The 18011-nt window shown below is 32.9% G+C and overlaps 3 protein-coding genes across 5 annotated transcripts in view; 2 read left to right on the top strand and 1 right to left on the bottom strand.

The window, feature by feature from the left end:
• LOC119830139 lies at positions 1 to 7514 on the bottom strand. 3 transcript variants are annotated; one of them, XM_038353016.1, is made up of 11 exons: positions 7175 to 7514; positions 5562 to 5774; positions 4630 to 4923; positions 3604 to 3749; positions 3087 to 3182; positions 2933 to 3015; positions 2353 to 2548; positions 1849 to 2016; positions 1663 to 1772; positions 667 to 1576; positions 1 to 517 (listed from the first exon to the last, which is right to left on the bottom strand). In XM_038353016.1, the coding sequence occupies exons 1-11, from the start codon at positions 7188 to 7190 to the stop codon at positions 122 to 124; spliced, it is 2628 nt and encodes an 875-aa protein (XP_038208944.1). In that variant the 5' UTR covers positions 7191 to 7514; the 3' UTR covers positions 1 to 121. The 3 variants fall into 3 exon arrangements, with proteins under 3 accessions (XP_038208944.1, XP_038208945.1, XP_038208947.1); XM_038353017.1 differs by having other exon boundaries at positions 5562 to 5765; XM_038353019.1 differs by having other exon boundaries at positions 5562 to 5760.
• A 1320-nt stretch (positions 7515 to 8834) lies between these two features.
• Positions 8835 to 9968, top strand: LOC119830409 (leucine-rich repeat-containing protein 57-like). Its single transcript, XM_038353423.1, has one exon. The coding sequence runs from the start codon at positions 9031 to 9033 to the stop codon at positions 9745 to 9747; it is 717 nt and encodes a 238-aa protein (XP_038209351.1). The 5' UTR covers positions 8835 to 9030; the 3' UTR covers positions 9748 to 9968.
• A 3074-nt stretch (positions 9969 to 13042) lies between these two features.
• Positions 13043 to 18011, top strand: part of LOC119830211 (1-acyl-sn-glycerol-3-phosphate acyltransferase alpha-like) — an 11445-nt gene continuing 6476 nt past the window's right edge. Inside the window, exons 1-5 of the mRNA XM_038353128.1 lie at positions 13043 to 13135; positions 15466 to 15585; positions 15669 to 15757; positions 15879 to 16012; positions 17003 to 17184. Coding sequence (XP_038209056.1) covers positions 15496 to 15585; positions 15669 to 15757; positions 15879 to 16012; positions 17003 to 17184 — 495 coding nt within the window. The 5' untranslated portion in view covers positions 13043 to 13135; positions 15466 to 15495. The remainder of the gene's footprint in view (positions 13136 to 15465; positions 15586 to 15668; positions 15758 to 15878; positions 16013 to 17002; positions 17185 to 18011) is intronic.

Below are 18011 nucleotides of genomic sequence, written 5' to 3'. Positions count from 1 at the left end.
TATCGCTGGAATAATAATATATCACATTCCTCGATCATACTGTACACCTAAATTAATCTACAGACAAGCACTTATATATTATTACATTAATATGTATAATTAAATAAATTCATAAGATCGACTATGAGGTGTTGGAGTCCCACTCGATGAGGTAGGCGGGCTGCAGGCCGGGCGCGAGGCGGCGCGCGAGCACGCGGAAGGTCTGGCCCGCGCGGAAGTACGACTGCACGCTGGACTTGAGCGCCGACAGCTGCTGCGCGCGCACCTCGGTGCCGGCCGCCGCCTCCTTGTGCGGACTCAGCTGCAGGCTCTTCACGCTGTTGATGCTGTTCGCGCTGTTGCTCGTGTTCCGCCGCGCGTTCTCGTAGTAATTCTTCTCTTGCCTCTGTCTCAGTCTTCTACCGTGAAAGTTCACGTTGCTTAAGTTATGCGCAGTCGGTGGTGCGACGTCCCCGTTGTCGGTCGGGGTCACGACAGTCTTTGATATATCGTCTGGCAGTGGACATGATTTATTCAGCTGGAAATTATTTATTTTGTTATTAAAAAAATAAAAAAAAACTTAAAAAATGGTTATCGAAACAATTGTAATTTCGGGATGAGTTATAAAATCACATTTGGCGTCAAATAAAATACAATTTCAAAATCAACAAGTACTTAACAAATTACCTGTAGCTGTAAATGTTTTTTAGGCCGTCTATATTTTCTCCGCTTGACCTCCCCGTTGGGGCCTATAACAATATCCTTTTCGCTTAACTTTCGCTTCATCGGCCTTACTACTGGTCCAAATAATGGATTCAACTGATTGGGCAGTGAGAATCGTGAATGGTATTGACTTAATTTACCGTTTTGTCTATTATACACATTCATATTAGATGCAAATGGCGTCTTGGACGAATAAGAATTTTGCATTAAAAATGGATTATTTTTGCCCTGGAAATCTTTTAAGGGCGGAATTATAGCATCTAATGTGCCTCTACTCGACGTTTCATCTCCCGAAGATTCTACCTCATGGACTAAACTACCGCTGTACGGCGGTATGCGATCCATATGCTGGAGTGACATGATTTTGGAATGTTCAATGATATTCTTCGTCGACAACTTGGACACCTCGAGGTTCATTGTCGCTATTCTAGTAGAGTGAGAGTTTATATTTATAGTACAGGAGTCACTTTTATCTTCATTAATGTCATCACTAATATCTTTGGATATTTTATCTAATTTAACTGGACATGGAGCTAATGACGTATCTAAGGATGGCAGTGGTTGTTCTTCGCATGTGGACTTCGCCTCATTCGATTCAGACTCATTTATTTCAGACATTTTTTCTAAATTATCATCTTTGGTGTCGGATTTTGTTTCCGTTGAAGTGCAAATAGGTGGGGAGGGCTGGTCGTCTCGTTCGCAAGTTTTTACAGATTCATAGGAACTAATGGAGTCATTTTCTGAATTTGAACTAAGATTTTCGTGAAACCGTTTTCCCATCATCAAGTTTAGCCAATGTCCATCTACTGGTACTATCATATGTTGATTATTTTTATAGGAACTCTTTTCGTTGTTACTACTGGAGGGTAGAGAACTAGAACAAAGAAGATGTAATAGGATTAAATTCCTTGAAAAAGTGAAATAAAAATGTAATATGTAAAGTATAACAAAAACACACACCAATCATCTAGAGACGTGACATTCTGCGGAGAAGGTAGTCGGGGCAAAAATCGGAGCTTTGGAGCATACTCTCGCACCATTTCATCAGTCAATGGCACACCTTTCTTCACCTTTAAAATATTTAAAAATTAGGAAAATGGGATGCTATATGAAACCCATACGAATACAAGTCATATTTATATCAACCTGTTCCAAAGCCGACAGTTGCATGGGCGGTGGCGGCGGTCGACGCAATCGCAGGCCCCATATAGTTGCGCGTTTCTTCATCTCTCTACCGCACTTGAATCTTTTCCGAGACGATGTCAAGGCTGTTAAAATCTTTTCCCTTCTTTCGTTTACTGGAGTTCGCCACATCTATGGGTTAAATCAACTATAAAGTATAACCACTTTTTAAATATAGTATGTATGAAAGAAGAAGCATGTTATTGTTACATTTCCTGTTAATTGAGCTATTAGTTACAAATGATAATACATGCAAAACACTTTTAGAACGACGCACATATTGGTGCTATATTTTAGTACTTTAGTGTTGCCAACTTTTTTAACATGTAATGTTTCCAGCACCTTTTCTACCCCTTTATTATTTAAGAAACTACAGTACTATATCACGAGTTTGGTGTGTTAGTTATTCCCGATTTGTGTATTCTATTAAAATTTGCAATATATTTTGTGTATAGTATCTCATATAACCTTTTCCGGCAGTTGCAAAGCATGCCAATTGTCCATAATGTAGGGCATAATAACGGTATCCAGGTCGAAGTAGTTGGGCGCGTTGTACTGTGTGAGATTGTACAGGGCGAGGTGAGCCAGATCCAGCCAGCACAGCTCCAGCCGCCGCAGGAACTCCTCCCCGCCGTTGCAGTTCGCACATGCGAATATATACAATCTGGAATGAGCATTTTTGTTCAAAATTTTATGTATGGTCATGGGAGCAAAGGTAAATTGTGTTTACTGGCTTCACCAACAAGATTTGAGATATAAATGTGTGTCAAATTGTCTATTCTTAGGTAAATTTGATGCACTTCATCTATAATATGTTTTTAAATAGGTTCAATTATTTATAAATAAAGTATTCAAAACGGTATTGCGTTGATTCAATAAATGGACACATAATAGCTGAATCATGAATTGACTGTAAAATAACTATCATAAATTCATTCAGCTTTAGTAATCATTAATGTGATTAATGAAAAATATTTTTTTGTTTGTTTCATTCATATCACACAACTATTTAACACATGAGTAATGATAAAATTATATCGATACTTACTTATCACCTGCATACAATGGATATTGTAAACTCGAAACGCATCTTTGGTGAAACCAGCGGGCACATCGACAACATAATAACATCTGAAATAATTTATTATTTGTAATGCGTGTATAATTCTATCACAAATATATTGAAATGTTTTTTCACTTGCCTGTGCTAACCAATCGCTTTTTTCGTCGCAATAACAATGGCCTTCACCCAGATCCTTTCCGGTATCCGATGCAGCTGAAGATGTGGTGGATGCAGTCTGCATAAGAAAGAAAAAGTTATATAGCAATACAAAGAGAGGTAACTAGTAAAATTTATGATATGGTAAAAGCAACAACTTCGAAGATGTAGTACCCATTGTAGTCATAATTAAATACTTCTACATGAGTTTTATTTATATGTATGAACTTAGAAGACACAGCTCATTACATAAGATATTCTTCTTTACTATATCACAATCACGAAAGTTTGAAAGAATGTGTGGATGTGTTTCTCTTTTATGCGGAAACCAATGTAACTGGTTTTGATGTTGCTTAGCAAAGAAGTAGCTTATGTATCAGAATATATAATTCTATAATACATGAGCTATAGAAAATTTTGCTTTTGCCCACTGGTTAGCAAGCTAGTATTCTATCCAGTAGCCAAGATTAATGAATAATGGGAATCTTAAATGAGCTTACATCACACGGTGGGATGAGTTCTTGCTGCTGCCGCCGCTGCTGGCCGCCCTTAAACCGAAACAGGTCAGACCGCTTCAACGCTCTGTTTTCCGCCGCCGCCACGCGATATCGTTGGTCCACGCATCGCTTGCAATGCCATGATGCTCCTTGAAAATTGATTACATTTAATTCTCAGCAGCATTTACTTTAGATGTCATACGAAACTCGTATTAGAGGATAGCTTTAGGAAAGATAATTATTTCAATTTTCAATATTAATTTAGTTTTGAACCACATAAATTTGCAAGGGAATCAATCAATGCTCATATTTGTTCTTTGGGATATTTAATTATAAACAAACATTTAGTTCTGTTTGGCCTTGTATAGTTAACTGCAAACAACTAGTGTTAGAACCAGTTATACTCATGTTATTGCACTTTCATTGGATGCTATACTAATTTAAATAGATGGTCCACACCAGGTTTTGGTTTTTGTTTCTGCTAAATGTTGAATCGAAAGTTCTTTCATACTAGCTTTTGCCCATGGCTTGGAACGCGTGAAATTCAGAGAAGTTTAATGGATGTCATTATACACATAAGCCTTCCTCTTGAATCACTCTACGTATTAAAAAAAACCTCATCCAAATCTGCTGAGTAATTTTAAAGATCTAAGCATACAGACACACACACACTGGAAAGCGAATTAATTTTATACTATGTAGTGATTATAGCGTTAACAGTTAACACCATCATATACATGATTTCAATGCTCCATTTTAGGTTGAGAATGTAAATGGGAGGATAATAATATTATATATTATTACTTTTTATTTTATTTTAATTTTAACTTTTGCAATTATGTTTTTGTGAATTTATTTTTGTAAAATTGTTATAAAATGTGATATTGGGTCCTTGTTACCCCGAAATAAAGAATTTATTATAATATATCCAGGATTTAATAAGTCTCTATTTGATTGAAAGTCTAAACTAATACAACAGTGATTAATAGACAGATTTCTCAATTGACGAACACGTTACTGCTCACTCACCGCTGATCCAAGCCTCGACGGGCGGCGTGTGGCACTTGGCGTGGTACCCCCGGCCGCACATGTCGCACGCGATGATCGCGTTGGTCGCGGGGCTGGAGGCGGGCCCCTCGCGGCGCTTGCACACCACGCACATGATGCGGCCGTCGTCCGCCGGCGGCGCGCTCAGCAGCTTCAGCGTCGACACCGGCGCCCACGCGTGCGTGCCGTCGCCGAACTTGACCAGGCACCGCGCCACGCCCGTGCCCACCTCGCACGAGTCATTGTCGTTACTTGTGCTCAGCTCTACAATGGTTCCTGTGCACGCGATCACAGTATGAATGGTACTACCAGCTAACTCGGGTCAGTTGTTATGGGATATGAAGATTGAAAATAAATAATGGTATTATTGAACACAGAGAGTTCTATACATTATTCAAAGACATGTTTTGTACAAAGAGTACCTCAATATATATAATTCTGTATATCTAAATGGCTAACCACATTTGGTTTCATATTTAAAATGGTTTATGGATGGTTTGTATTCTAGCAAGGAAGGTTTGTAGAGTCCATTAGTTAGATATGAGAATACATAAACAAGGCTATTATTTTCTTTTTTGAGATATCCATCTATTCCTAAATTTTCAATTAGTTTCTTGGAATAAAGACAGAAAATCAGAAAATTTTGCATCAAACGAAATTCCAATATCTATGTTTCTTATACAGTTCTTATGAAAACAAAAACTTTAGAAATGATATCTATCACTACAACAGCTCCAAAGATTGTACCACCAATAGATATCATGTGATGTTATTTAAAAGTAGCTACTAGTAAGTACAGTGAAGCAGAAAGCATATTACAAAATTAGAGGCTCTGAATAAAAGTAAAGCAAAACCAAAAGTCTGTAGTTATTTCTATTGATTATTTTTATATTATTTAAGTTAGTAAAACATACCTAAATAATATCTGCCATCTTTGTTAGGTACAAGCACATCATCACCACAGTGGAATGGATTGGCATTACTCTTTTCCGTGTTGGTTGTAGAGTCTGGCATTGCATTCTGTGTTTCTTCTTCTTTTTTCTCATTCTTTTTATCTGGACTTGGCGTTATTGTTTTGTCAAAGTCGCTCAACAAGGCGTCTATAAGCGATAACTGTGCTGAAACCTCTTAAAAAGTAAAAAAAAATAGTTTTAAATTATGAGTCGGCCACATAAGTCATCTCAAATTAGGATTTTCTAAATTGGAAAAGGGCTGGATTTATAATTGTGGTTCAGGTATTATAAAAAAAAAATATTTTTTTATCAGATGTTATACTACTTGATAAATGTATTATTTTCAATCAACTTAATATAAGGCAGTACACTATTCTTCACACTTTTTGTATGATGATTTTGTATCAATGTCAATAAATTTACAGATCCAAAAATGTTGTATGCCCCTAAATTAAAAAAAGTCTTAAATACACAAAAGATTCCATGTTAAAAGTGGACATCTGTTATATTCAGAGAACAATCAATTATTTATATTTGCGGACAGGAAAAGCTGAGCAGATAAGTCCTGTTTATTATTAATTTAACTAATTATTATAATTCCTTTTATTTAGATAATTAATTTGTCTATTTAACAATAACAAAATGGTTTAAAGAGGTTGCACTTGATTGTTAAACATATTTTTTTTACTTTGATCACTTACTTAGTATTGTCAACTGCACTATAAATTATGATTAGAAACTGAATGAGAACATGGAACAAAAAAAAAAAGAGTAAATATATCATAAAAAGTAACTGGAATTAAATTTGTTCAAAAATTTATGAAATATTCTTCACTATAGGTGCAAAACTTTAAAAGAGATATTTAACACTTACTTTATTACTTGCTTATTATATTGGGAATATTTATGATCTATAGGCTTTTTTTCTTGTTCCAAAGTTTTCTTTTTGAAAAGACATAAAAGTATAATTTGTTGCTGAACACAACATCTCAACAGCTCTAGACTATATTAAAATAAAATACTCACATTTCAATTATTAATCCATTAGAATGCCAAAATAAAAAGGACATTTTCTTTATATTCTAAAAGTGAGAGCTTCCTATTCAATTAATTATACTTGATTACAAGTTAACTGACCAAGTATATGACTATTATCGATAACATTATGTACTACTGTGTAAGAAAAAGGATCATTATTGAGCAGCTGATACTTGAAAAATTAGTTTATTAAGCTATCTATGTTAACGACCTATACGAAAATGACGAAATAGGAATCTAGAAATTTATAAAAGAAAACGGTTCTATGCTTGACCGTCTCATTTCGATTTCATGATAGATATGAAACAAACAAATTATTTTTGGGTCGTTTCATATACCACGTTTACACGATTGCAGTTAATAAGTTTTTATTGATTTAAGATCATCAGTGTATTTTGTACAATCGCTCCTCCTAAATGTTAGTTGCCGGGAATTGAAGAAGTTAAAACTCTTTGAGATATAGACTGCTTTCATTGAGCTATTTCGATTTGTCAATATATCATAAAACGATGGGGTTGAGACAATTAGAGACTTACCGGCATTTATGTCCATTTCCAAACTATGAAATTTGCAATAGATAAAGCAAGTACACTTTTATTTTAAACTATTTTCATTTCTAATGAACAAACACTACAAGCATTGGCGCTGCTGCGGCCATTATAGTAGTCAAACGTCGAGTAGTTTTCCCGCGGTTAAACAATAAATTTAATGCAATTAATGAATGAATATGTATACTAATTTCATCACTTTACATTTCCAAAACATTATACTATTTAAATTTAATTTTTTATAAAAAATACATGGTCAAAGAGTATAATTTGTTTAAATTCTGTATTATAATGAAATTCCTATTTCGGATATGTACAGCCACAGATGATATAAATTCGAATACATATCAAAACAGATACAAATACTTTTTTCTTATGCCTTTGAATGTTATAGATAATAAATAAATTATTAAAATAATATTAATGTTTTTGAAGTTTATGAGAAAAGCATTAATGTTGTGCTATGTAATTTTTTAGCTCGTTAAATTTTTATCGCAGCTTATAACAGTAGGAAGACTACTTACTTTCTACAACAAAAATTATTTTCGATTAAAGGATTGAAATATAACATAACATGACAAAAGATGTAGGTTTGCATATTCTTGTAAATGTGGGTGACCGACATTAGGATATATTATGAGCTTATATATACATCTCAATAAATTTAGTCGACTTAATTTAATCGTCACTGAATTTAGGAAAGTTTAATCGCATTCAGCAACTTAGTTCCTAAATTTAGAAATTGACTGAATCATTTAGAAGTCTAATGATAAAGGTGTAGGTAATCGCAAATCGTTATTTAAAACTTATTATTAACTTTTATAAATAGTATAAAATATTTCAGGAAAATGTTTGTCAGATAGGTTTGGATTAAAAGAGCATTCTCTAATATACCAAACCTATCTGAATTTTAAATCTTGACTTATTAGCGGTTATAACAAATTTTCTTTGGCATTTATACGTCTTTCTCGTATTACAGAATTTAGCTTTTGAAGAACGGGGTAACACAAGATTTATTTATACGTGTTGTTTAATATTTATCAATATGTTAAACGATCTCAATTCCATTCGTAGATAATTTCTAAATCTGATCGTGGGACTAAATTGGTGGTATACATTTAGGATAGTGGGGAGCCTCTAACCTTAATTTGTTTCTAATTTGGGAACTACTCAACTCCAATTTTTTTTTTATGTCACTGTCGGCAATGGAGCTAGTTGGTTGCCTGATGGTAAGCGCTACCACCGCCCGCACATTTGGAGAGGGGTAAGGTCGTTTGCAAACCTTACGCCTCTACAAATGGATTGCCGTCTTTGAATTGGAAAGGAATGGGAAGGGTAAGGAAAAGGATATGGGATATAATGTAATAACTTATAAGCACTTAAGTATGAACTGAAAACACTAGTGGGAACATGCATGAACAACCTCTTCTTCTTGAGACATTCAATCAGTATTAAAAGCAATATGCATCGCATGCATGAGTAGGAGAGAAATATTTTATTTATATTTGTTATGGTATTGTAATCAAGTTATGGCGGGACATAATTTCGTTAAAAAAAATCATTGCGTGCTTATCACGCTTATGTACACTCAAGGTCTACGCCACAAAGTACCTATAAGCTCTATTGCATTTTGACAGTGACAAGTGACAACTGACACCTCATTCTTATTTTTTGTCAATTCTTGTCGAAGTTGTTTTGTGGATTGTGATTGTTATTTATCCTCTTTATATTGTTATTTTGTCTTTTTGATTTATCGGATAATTTATATTTCATGACACTACGTATAAGTTGCCTGTCAAATTAAATAAGTGGAATCACCTGAGAATTAGAAAAATTACTTATTGATGGGGAACTCTGGATTGAAACAACATTATGAAACTGCATCAAAGACAGGTGTTCTACAAATTTCTAATCACAGACTCAAAGAAATACCCGAAGAAGTCCTTAACTTAGCAGACCATCTTAGAAATTTGGATTTATCAAAAAATAAAATTTCAAGTATTGCGGATGATATAAGTAAGCTGAAATTGTTAAAACAGCTTAACTTAAACACTAATTCAATTCACGATTTACCCAACTCGATATCTAATCTGAAAAAATTAGAAATGTTAAACATTTCTTCTAACAGCATATCAAAGCTTCCTGATTCCTTTTCACAGTTAACCAATTTGAAACAAATTTATTTGAGCAATAACAAGTTTAAAATGTTTCCTGTACAACTATTTGGCTTAAAGAATTTAGAGGTTGTTGATATTTCAAACAATAAGATTGTTGAAATTCCAAGTGGCATGGTTAATTTTTATGCAGCTGAGCTGAATTTGAGTCAGAATGAGATTACAAGCCTCGCTGAAGATTTTCATCAAGCTCCAAGGCTAAAAATATTGAGATTAGAAGAAAATTGTTTGTGTCTCGATGCAATACAACCTAGTTTACTAAGAGATTCAAAAATACACACTATTAACCTAGATGGAAATCTTTTTGAAGCCAAGCAATTAGCTTCAGTTGAAGGATATAATGAGTATACTGAACGATACACAGCTATGAAGAAAAAAATGTTTTGATGTTTTACGAATACCATATTGTTGTCAAAGGGCACAAAAGTGTTAATTTGCAATTTATTTTTTTATAAAACTTATAAATGCAGCACTTAGCACCTTGCTTTAGGGCTTTAAATTATGTTATGAATTGCATGTAAATTTTACCATAGACATGAATGATATACCAAGTTGTAAATATTATTTATTTAATGAAGTTATTTTAATAAATTTTGCTATAAATACTATTTTCTATATTTTATTTAAGCACATAAGTACTTAAAATAAATAACTATATTATTAAGTACCTATCTGCTTGCCCCTGCTATGTTCTTGGCAACAGGATGAAAATTAAAATGAAGGATAGCCTATAATATCTAACAGTTGATAAATAAATTTTCAACAGTAATTAAATAGTTTTGAATGTATCCATTGCAAACAACCATAATTCAATCAGTTGTAATCCATATTTAATATTATAAAGCTGAAGAGTTTGTTTTATTGTTTAGCTGAAGTTTTTTATACGCTAATTACGTAGAAGTACTCATAATGTCCCTGATGCATTTTTCCTATTAGATGAATACTTAAAACTGTACACTACTAACTGGCTACCCGTCCACTTTTGTCACCCGCACACTTACGTGTTTAGAGAGGCACAATGAAAAATACAAAAATTGGATGAGACATTTTGTACGTTGTTTTGATGTGTAAGCATTTATTCCGCAATCAGCGTTTGCAAAACTATCAATACCGTTGAGCATAATATCTTCCATCGGCGGGCCGCGGGACACCCCGTTTAGCCTATGTCATTCAGTGTTGCAGCTAATAATTATAATTTTTAAGGGTGAAAGAATTTTTGAAATCTGATTTTTTTTAAAACCTTGCAAACATAAAAAGAACACAAACGATTCCTCTTTATAATATTAGCTTAGATAAGTAAACAAGTAATAAGAAGAGAAAAGTATAGAATATCACAAAACAGTCCGCAATAGCATACAGTATACAAGATACACCAACTGGCATGTCACAACACTGATAAGTACTATAGCCTCAATAACAGTTTTTAAATTTGTTTAAATTTATAAGTTCAAATAAGTGCGGAATCTAATTGTAATGAAATTAGTATCAGTATTTAAATCATTATCCTATTAATTTTTTGATAAAAAAAGTTTAATTATTTATCTACGCATAAATTCCACAATATGTTATTCTAATCGGAATTTTCTAGAGTTTAAGACGAGCATATGAACGCTGTGAATAAAAATATTCACGATTAAATTTTTAGTATTATAGCATTGAAATGCTTTATGCTTTATAAAAGAATTTTGAAAGAATAGAAAAAATTTGATCACGAGGCGGGATTCGAACCCGCTTTATTTGCCAAACCATATCAACGCCAAGCCTCAGGCCACAGGATCACGGGATCCTGCCACAGTAATCGAATTTCTTCTACTCTTTCGAATTTATGTGCCTAAGGGGTAGGTACCCCACGATAATAGTCTCTATGTTCTACTCTTAATCTCATTGCTGATCTAAATAAAGTTTAATACGGATATAGTTTGAGACCAAGAAATGCAGGTGCTAGAATACTTATGTCCTGAAAAATTCCCAAAGAAACGTGAACTTCTAGGCTGAAACCGCGATGAAGAGCATAATATTGAATTATTTATGAAATGCGCTCGCTCTGTTCGCTTATTAAAAAAGAGCACAGTTTTTTTTTGTTTGATTTAAAAAAAGCTAAATTAACCTAGTATAAAAGGAGATCCACTTAGTGTATAAGAGTCTCAGCCCATTTGAAATTAGACTCTTCACTGATTTTCAATGGACACCACATTGACCCCCTGACAGTGGCAGTGTAGGTACAGGTTTTTATTGTGGGAGTCGAGCACGCTTCGGCACGAATTGGGCCAGCTCGCACCGGGGAAGTACCACACCCCCACAGAAAACCGGCGTGAAATAATAGCTTGCTATTGTGTTTCGTACGGTGAGTGGGGGAGCCGGAAGCCCATATCCTTTTCCTTACCTTTCCCAGTCCTTTCCTTTATTCCTCTCATCAATCCTTTCCCATTCACTTCCCAATTAAAGTCGGCAATCCATTTGTAGAGGCGAAAGGTCTGCAATTGACCTTACGCCTCTCCAAATGTTCATGGGCGGTGGTAGCGCTTACCATCAGGTGACCCACCAGCTCCATTGCCGACTATAACATAAAAAAAAAAAAAAAAAAAAAAAATGTAATAGAAAGAATCAAAAAATAAAATAAGTACAATAATTTAAACTAATGTGTAATGTATAATATTTATATTAAATACCACCCCTAAATGCTAAGGTTCTGTGGAGAGGTACTTCCATCAGTACGTCCTTGTACCGTGTTTCGCGAGTTGTATTGGATGGAATCAGACATCCACTTAAGTTTTTTATACAAATAAGATGGCACTTTGTGCTTGACGACGTTAAATATTTATAATTTTGTATGTTCATGATTATTTTGTATTATAAATCCTAATTAACTAACCTATTTACCTCAAATGTAACTTATGGGCAATTAAATTGATTACACAAAATAGTACACAGGTCATTTGCGTCAAGATACAAGTCATAACCCAAAAACCTCGTTGATGTTAACTGGATGCTTCCCTTATAAAATTGTCTAGATTGGACCTATTTAATTTTGAATAGAATAGATATTTTAATAAGGTTACTTACTTCGTTTTAAATATTATATGAAAAATCTGAAGTAAGGTTTGGGAAGGACATTCAAAAAATTACATTAAAAATAGTGGTCTACCCCGGCTTCACCCGTTGAACGTTTTATCTCTCGACAAAAACCTTCTCTGTGACTTAACAAATAAAAAAAAAAAGTTATTAGTCAAATTGGTCGAGCCGTTTTCGAACTTTAAGCTTAGCAACACATTTTGATAATCATTTTTATTTATAGGTATGTATAGATATAGACATGTTTGATATTTTTTTATCGGCCTTTACGTTTTATTTGATCTTGATATATTTTCTCAAATTCCCATTCATTCACACGATTATTCGTCCGTAATACGAAGTTGCATTTGAAGTACAAATACGAAATTTTAAAGACTAAATATAATATCTATTAACTTACACAAGTTACAGGTACAGACGTTGCACTGTCCTATACCAATTACCGTGATTTGTGGACATTTTGATGGAGTGTGACGTGTTTCAGCGCAAGGTAAATAAATGCTCGTCGGCCCTAGTTTGCCTGTTTACGCTTAGTCAGTATCACACTACAGTGTGCGTCGGTGTTCTACTGTAGAGTGAATATTTATTATTATCAATGGGCAGTGAGCTATGAGTAAGAATACTCGTATTTGTTTTATGGACATTTGTATGCAAACATAAATTATATTAGTTTTTTTTAGTGTGGAATCTTCAAAGACATTGAGTAAGTTCTGAGTAATATTTTTTTCTATTTATTTTAACTGAATCCGAAAGTTAAATTACATTTTAATTTCCTTTATAAACAATTCTTTATAATTTTCTATTCAAATGCAAGTTTATGATTGCTTTTAAATTATAAGCGATATTTTTTATGTATATATGCGATGTCTAAAATTATTTCATTTATTCTCTTTTCCCTATGTGTTAAAATATGTCTATAGAAAAATCATGAATATTTATTTTCCTTATAAATAAATAATAGTAATTTAACTAAAATTACTAGGCTAAGTATATAAAAATGAGTAGTTTCAAGTTTTGAAAGACATAATAGAAGTTTATTGAATACACTTAATATAATAATACAATAACTGAACACAATTATAACAGCCAATAATAGTAAATGGTATTATTTATTAAAAATAAAAAAAAACTTCTAAACTACTTTCTTCGTAACTACTGTTAGGAATAGTTAAAACTTCAATTAGGTGTTTAAGATTTCTTTCTGCATCATACCATTTCATATATAGAATTGTTTGTATCTTTGGTCATTTTGAATTTTATATAATTGTTAATTGTCAACATTCGGAATCGATTTATAGATATTATCGATTGTTAGAATTGGATTTTTTTAGGAATCCAATTCATCATTTGTTGACATTTCCCACTTATCACGCAGTTAATTTAAAATTTCGTCCTTGACTTAATTACTTTAAAATTAAAAAATACATTTACATTCCTAATTTTTGCATAATATTGGTTTTTTTTATAGTTTTATACGAAAAAAGAAACAGACATAAACCTATATGCGTGTTATATAAGCGTTTATTAAAGTAATTAATAAATGCATGTTGTTATGTAGGTATGTGTCGCCTTATTAAGAGGTTATCAAAAGGATATCATTGAAGCTTTAACTTACTTACCAATTACTATATCGATATTATTCCCGATCTTGATACGCATAATGAGTTGTTGCGAAATTTATGGCTAGGTAGCTACTACAACTTGCTTTGAACTTTTGTCGCCTTATTTTTCGTGATCATCAATTGTCAGTTCAGCAGCTTCGTAGTTGAGTCTAGCTAAACAGGGAAACAGACAGACATACTATAGTACTTTTTGTTATTAGTGCCAGATAAGTATAATTTTATGTACAGTTTCGTTATAATATTAAATATTAAAATTAAGTAACAGTAAAAAAAGGAAGTATCTAGGATACAGCTAGTAGATATTAAATATGTGTATAGGTATATTTAGATATATTATTTTACAGTATTTGTATGGAAATTATTTCCATAAATTGTAACGAAAGGAGACTAAACAAATGATAATTAAGATAATTATGTAGATGTGCATTGTAGTGTTTCCAGAACTAGGTATCTATGAAGTCCAATCTGATTAACGCTTTTTTCTCACGTCATTTTATTTCTTGTTATGGTAATTAACAAATACTTTTGTTAGAACTATGTTTTAAAAGATATAAAACAATTTGTCACTTAAATAAAAATAGGCAAATAATACTAATCTTGTATAAAACAATAGTTGTTAGTAAGCATTTTAACAAAGACCATTGTAAACAAAACTAATTGCTTACGCATCATTAAAGTAAGTGTCATAAGCATTTTGGAATATTCATGTGAACAATATGGTAGACTCACTAATTTATTTTCCTTTTCTTTATACGCAAAAATTATGGAGGCGTTTTTATTTCCTTCGAACCTAATTATTCAAAAGAAGTAAAAGCGCCTAGAGCATATTTTGTATATTATAGCAATTGTTTCTATTTCTATTGAGGCAAGTGTCGAATTAAAATCTTACTTGGATACGCTAATAACAAAACTAGCCATTTCCTTTTCACTTTTAGTTCGAGAGTCTTGCATTATTAATTTATTAGTTTATCTGACCTTTTTTTGAGTATGTTGTTTTCATCAAAGTGAAAGTTGACGGCCACTGACCACCCATATATCTCTAACCTCATAAGTGTCAGAAAAAAGAAGTTAGGCGTCATTACAGAATTCTCAAAATAAGCAATATTCTTCAGTAATATTAAACTGTATTTGTTATTACTGAAAAATATATGGATATCAAAATAAGTGGACGTTACATGTAAATAACTTAAATTAAAAATATTTATAGTTCAATATAAACTCTAATTAAATAGTAATATGAACATACCCATTAAATATTTCATATGGTAGATACTAGCAACAAATTTGAATTTGTGAATTAAAATGTTTAAAAAATATATAGGATCAAATAAGAATTTCAATTGAATAATGATGTGTGAATATTTTTTGATGAATTGCATTTTAGATATTATGACTATTCTGTTTGTTTTAGGTATCATAAATGTAATAATTTATCAGAAAAATGGCTGCCTTTGATGTTGTGCTCGGCTGCGTGATGGCCCTTCTAATCATACTATTTTCCATTAGTTCTATTGCTAGGTATTACATAAAGGTATGAATAAACATGCTCAGTTTTATACTGGTAACGTAGAAAGATTTAGATATTCATCGATTATTTCCACGTTTCTGTTTCAGTTTACATTATTTGCAGTGCTATCGCTAATATTTGCAACAGCACCCCTTCCGCTCATGCTGTTTAGACCTTTTGACCCCAAGAATGCTTTGTAAGTGATAGTTCCGTGGTAAACATAGAGATTACGATGTTATTAAATATTTCTTGGTTATCTGTGTTTATTAAACTATATATTTGATGATATATGGATTCAAATTTAAAGAATTTTTTAGAATACCAGCAGCACTTTTGAGGTTTTCTGCTCGACTTCTGGGTATTCGATGGACTGTACGAGGAGTCGAGAATGTAGACGACTCCAGAGGTGCGGTGGTGTTACTAAATCATCAGAGTTCCTTGGACTTATACAGTAAGTGTACGATATGATTTTCATCAAACACGGTGAAAATATCCACTATGAAATAGTTCAAATTTATACTGCAGGTTTTAATTGTGAATATGAAAAATTTAGTTCGACTGCATTAAACTTTCTAATTATATATTAAATAGGTAGTAAATATAAGAGAATAATATCAGACATATATCTAAACAGCTGTTTTAGAACATATTATCATTATAATAAAAACACGATAGATGGTAGGAAGATGTATATAGTTATTTAATTGTAAGCTTGTTTTTTTTATGTAACTGAGCGAGTGGTTCGCCAGATGGTAAGCCATATCTACCGTCCATAAATATCGGCAGCGGCATGGCCGCTACAAATGTATTGCGCACTTTTAATCGGTAAAGAAAAGGGAAAGGATTATCATCTGGAATGAAAGATTTAAGGGAACAAAAGGGTGAGGAAAGGGACACGGGTGTCCGGATATTCTATGCCGATCTCCTGTGGGTGTGTGGTACACTGGTACATTCCCAGTGTGAGCTGGCCCATTTGGTGCCAAAGCGTGCTCGACTCTCACATTCATTTAGGAAATTGTGCTCGTAAATTTTATTAAATATTATAGCATTTTTTATTTCTATAGATAAGATTGTTGCGTTATTTTATCATTATACACCCACGTAGGTGCGTAGTCCTAATCAGCGGTAGGCATATCTCACAAAAACTTGCTGTGTATAGTAGAAAAATCATATGATGCTAGGAGAAAGTTAGTTCACTTTACACATTCTGGTGAAGATATTACTTCCTATATTTCCGTAAAATTTGTTTTTACGCATTTTGACCCACCCACCTTCTTTGTTTTTACATAACGTTATAACAATTATCGTGAGCTTTGTTTAGAAACAATTAATTAATCTTTTTTCATATTTATTAGACTATGTGAAATAAATACCTAGTACACCCATTTTCAAAATTTATAAATGATTTTTCTTTAGTCGAGCCTACTGATCTCTATTTCAGTATTAGCGGTGCTATGGCCCTTGATGGCTCGATGCACCGTGGTTTCGAAGCGCTCACTGCAGTTCGTGGTACCATTTGGCACCGCGGCTTGGCTCTGGGGCACGGTTTTCATCGATCGAGGCTCTGCTCATTCGGCGCGGTCCGTCTTAAACCAACAGACAGAAGCAGTTCGTGACCATAAGGTTTGAAATATATTCTGCAAATGTAGAAGATTAGGATTTGGATAATTTTTGATAAAACCTTTAACAAATTTGGATGTAGTCTCGCATACTTGTAAAATTATGAATTTAGTAACACACAGGTTTTTTTTATTCTAGTACTGATTCAGTTGAGGAAAACTTGAAATTTTGCGCTACCTTGATTCTTCCTTATGGAATTGTGTCAAAGTCAATAGTTACAATGTGTTTGCATTACGTGTATTCTGATTACTTTTCCTAACGATGTAGGTAGTTTGGTTGCATTTCGCCTTGACAGAGAGTTTACTCGGTTTATCGCAGACGATCGTCGTAAAAGTACCTACTTATCACAATGATAATATCCACTGAAACTATTTGGGAATGACATAAAAATTTACGCAATCGACAGTATAATATTATATTTTAATTGTTACTTGAAAATTAATGTTTAAAATTGTAACTTTATTTTAACGTGAGATAACCTACAATGTTGCGTTAGGGACGATTGCTCACTATCTTTAGTAAATGAAGGTATTTATCGTAGTTAGACATTTGAATGCTTTTAGGGCGTGCTCCAACAAATGTACATTTACACAACTATACCAATATCCGAGTGGACTTTTGCATTGAACTATGTACTATGCCATTACATATGTAAACACCCATTTGTATTTTGTTTTACACGAAGTTCACCATGGCTAGGTTGTTATTTTTATTTTTATATTCTGATGAAGCACGATAACAATTTTTATAGTACGCTTATTTATTTATTATTTAAAAAAACAAAAAAAACTTTTTGTTTTTCTAGAAAATTTAATTTACAAGTACGCTAA

Source organism: Zerene cesonia, chromosome 11 (genome assembly GCF_012273895.1).
Source record: "Zerene cesonia ecotype Mississippi chromosome 11, Zerene_cesonia_1.1, whole genome shotgun sequence".
Classification (NCBI taxonomy): domain Eukaryota; kingdom Metazoa; phylum Arthropoda; class Insecta; order Lepidoptera; family Pieridae; genus Zerene; species Zerene cesonia.
Note: the sequence above shows the minus strand (reverse complement) of the source record. Positions and strands in the feature narration are given on the sequence as shown.

Excerpts from the sequence above, each read along its gene's own strand:
- LOC119830139 (XM_038353016.1), bottom strand. Across the intron at positions 2,017-2,352 it reads CTTTGCAACTGCCGGAAAAG|ATGTGGCGAACTCCAGTAAA; the intron begins GTTATATGAGAT and ends TTTAACCCATAG. Across the intron at positions 1,577-1,662 it reads GTCACGTCTCTAGATGATTG|TTCTCTACCCTCCAGTAGTA; the intron begins GTGTGTGTTTTT and ends TCTTTGTTCTAG.
- LOC119830409 (XM_038353423.1), top strand. The coding sequence starts at position 9,031 with ATGGGGAACTCTGGATTGAAACAACATTATGAAACTGCATCAAAGACA.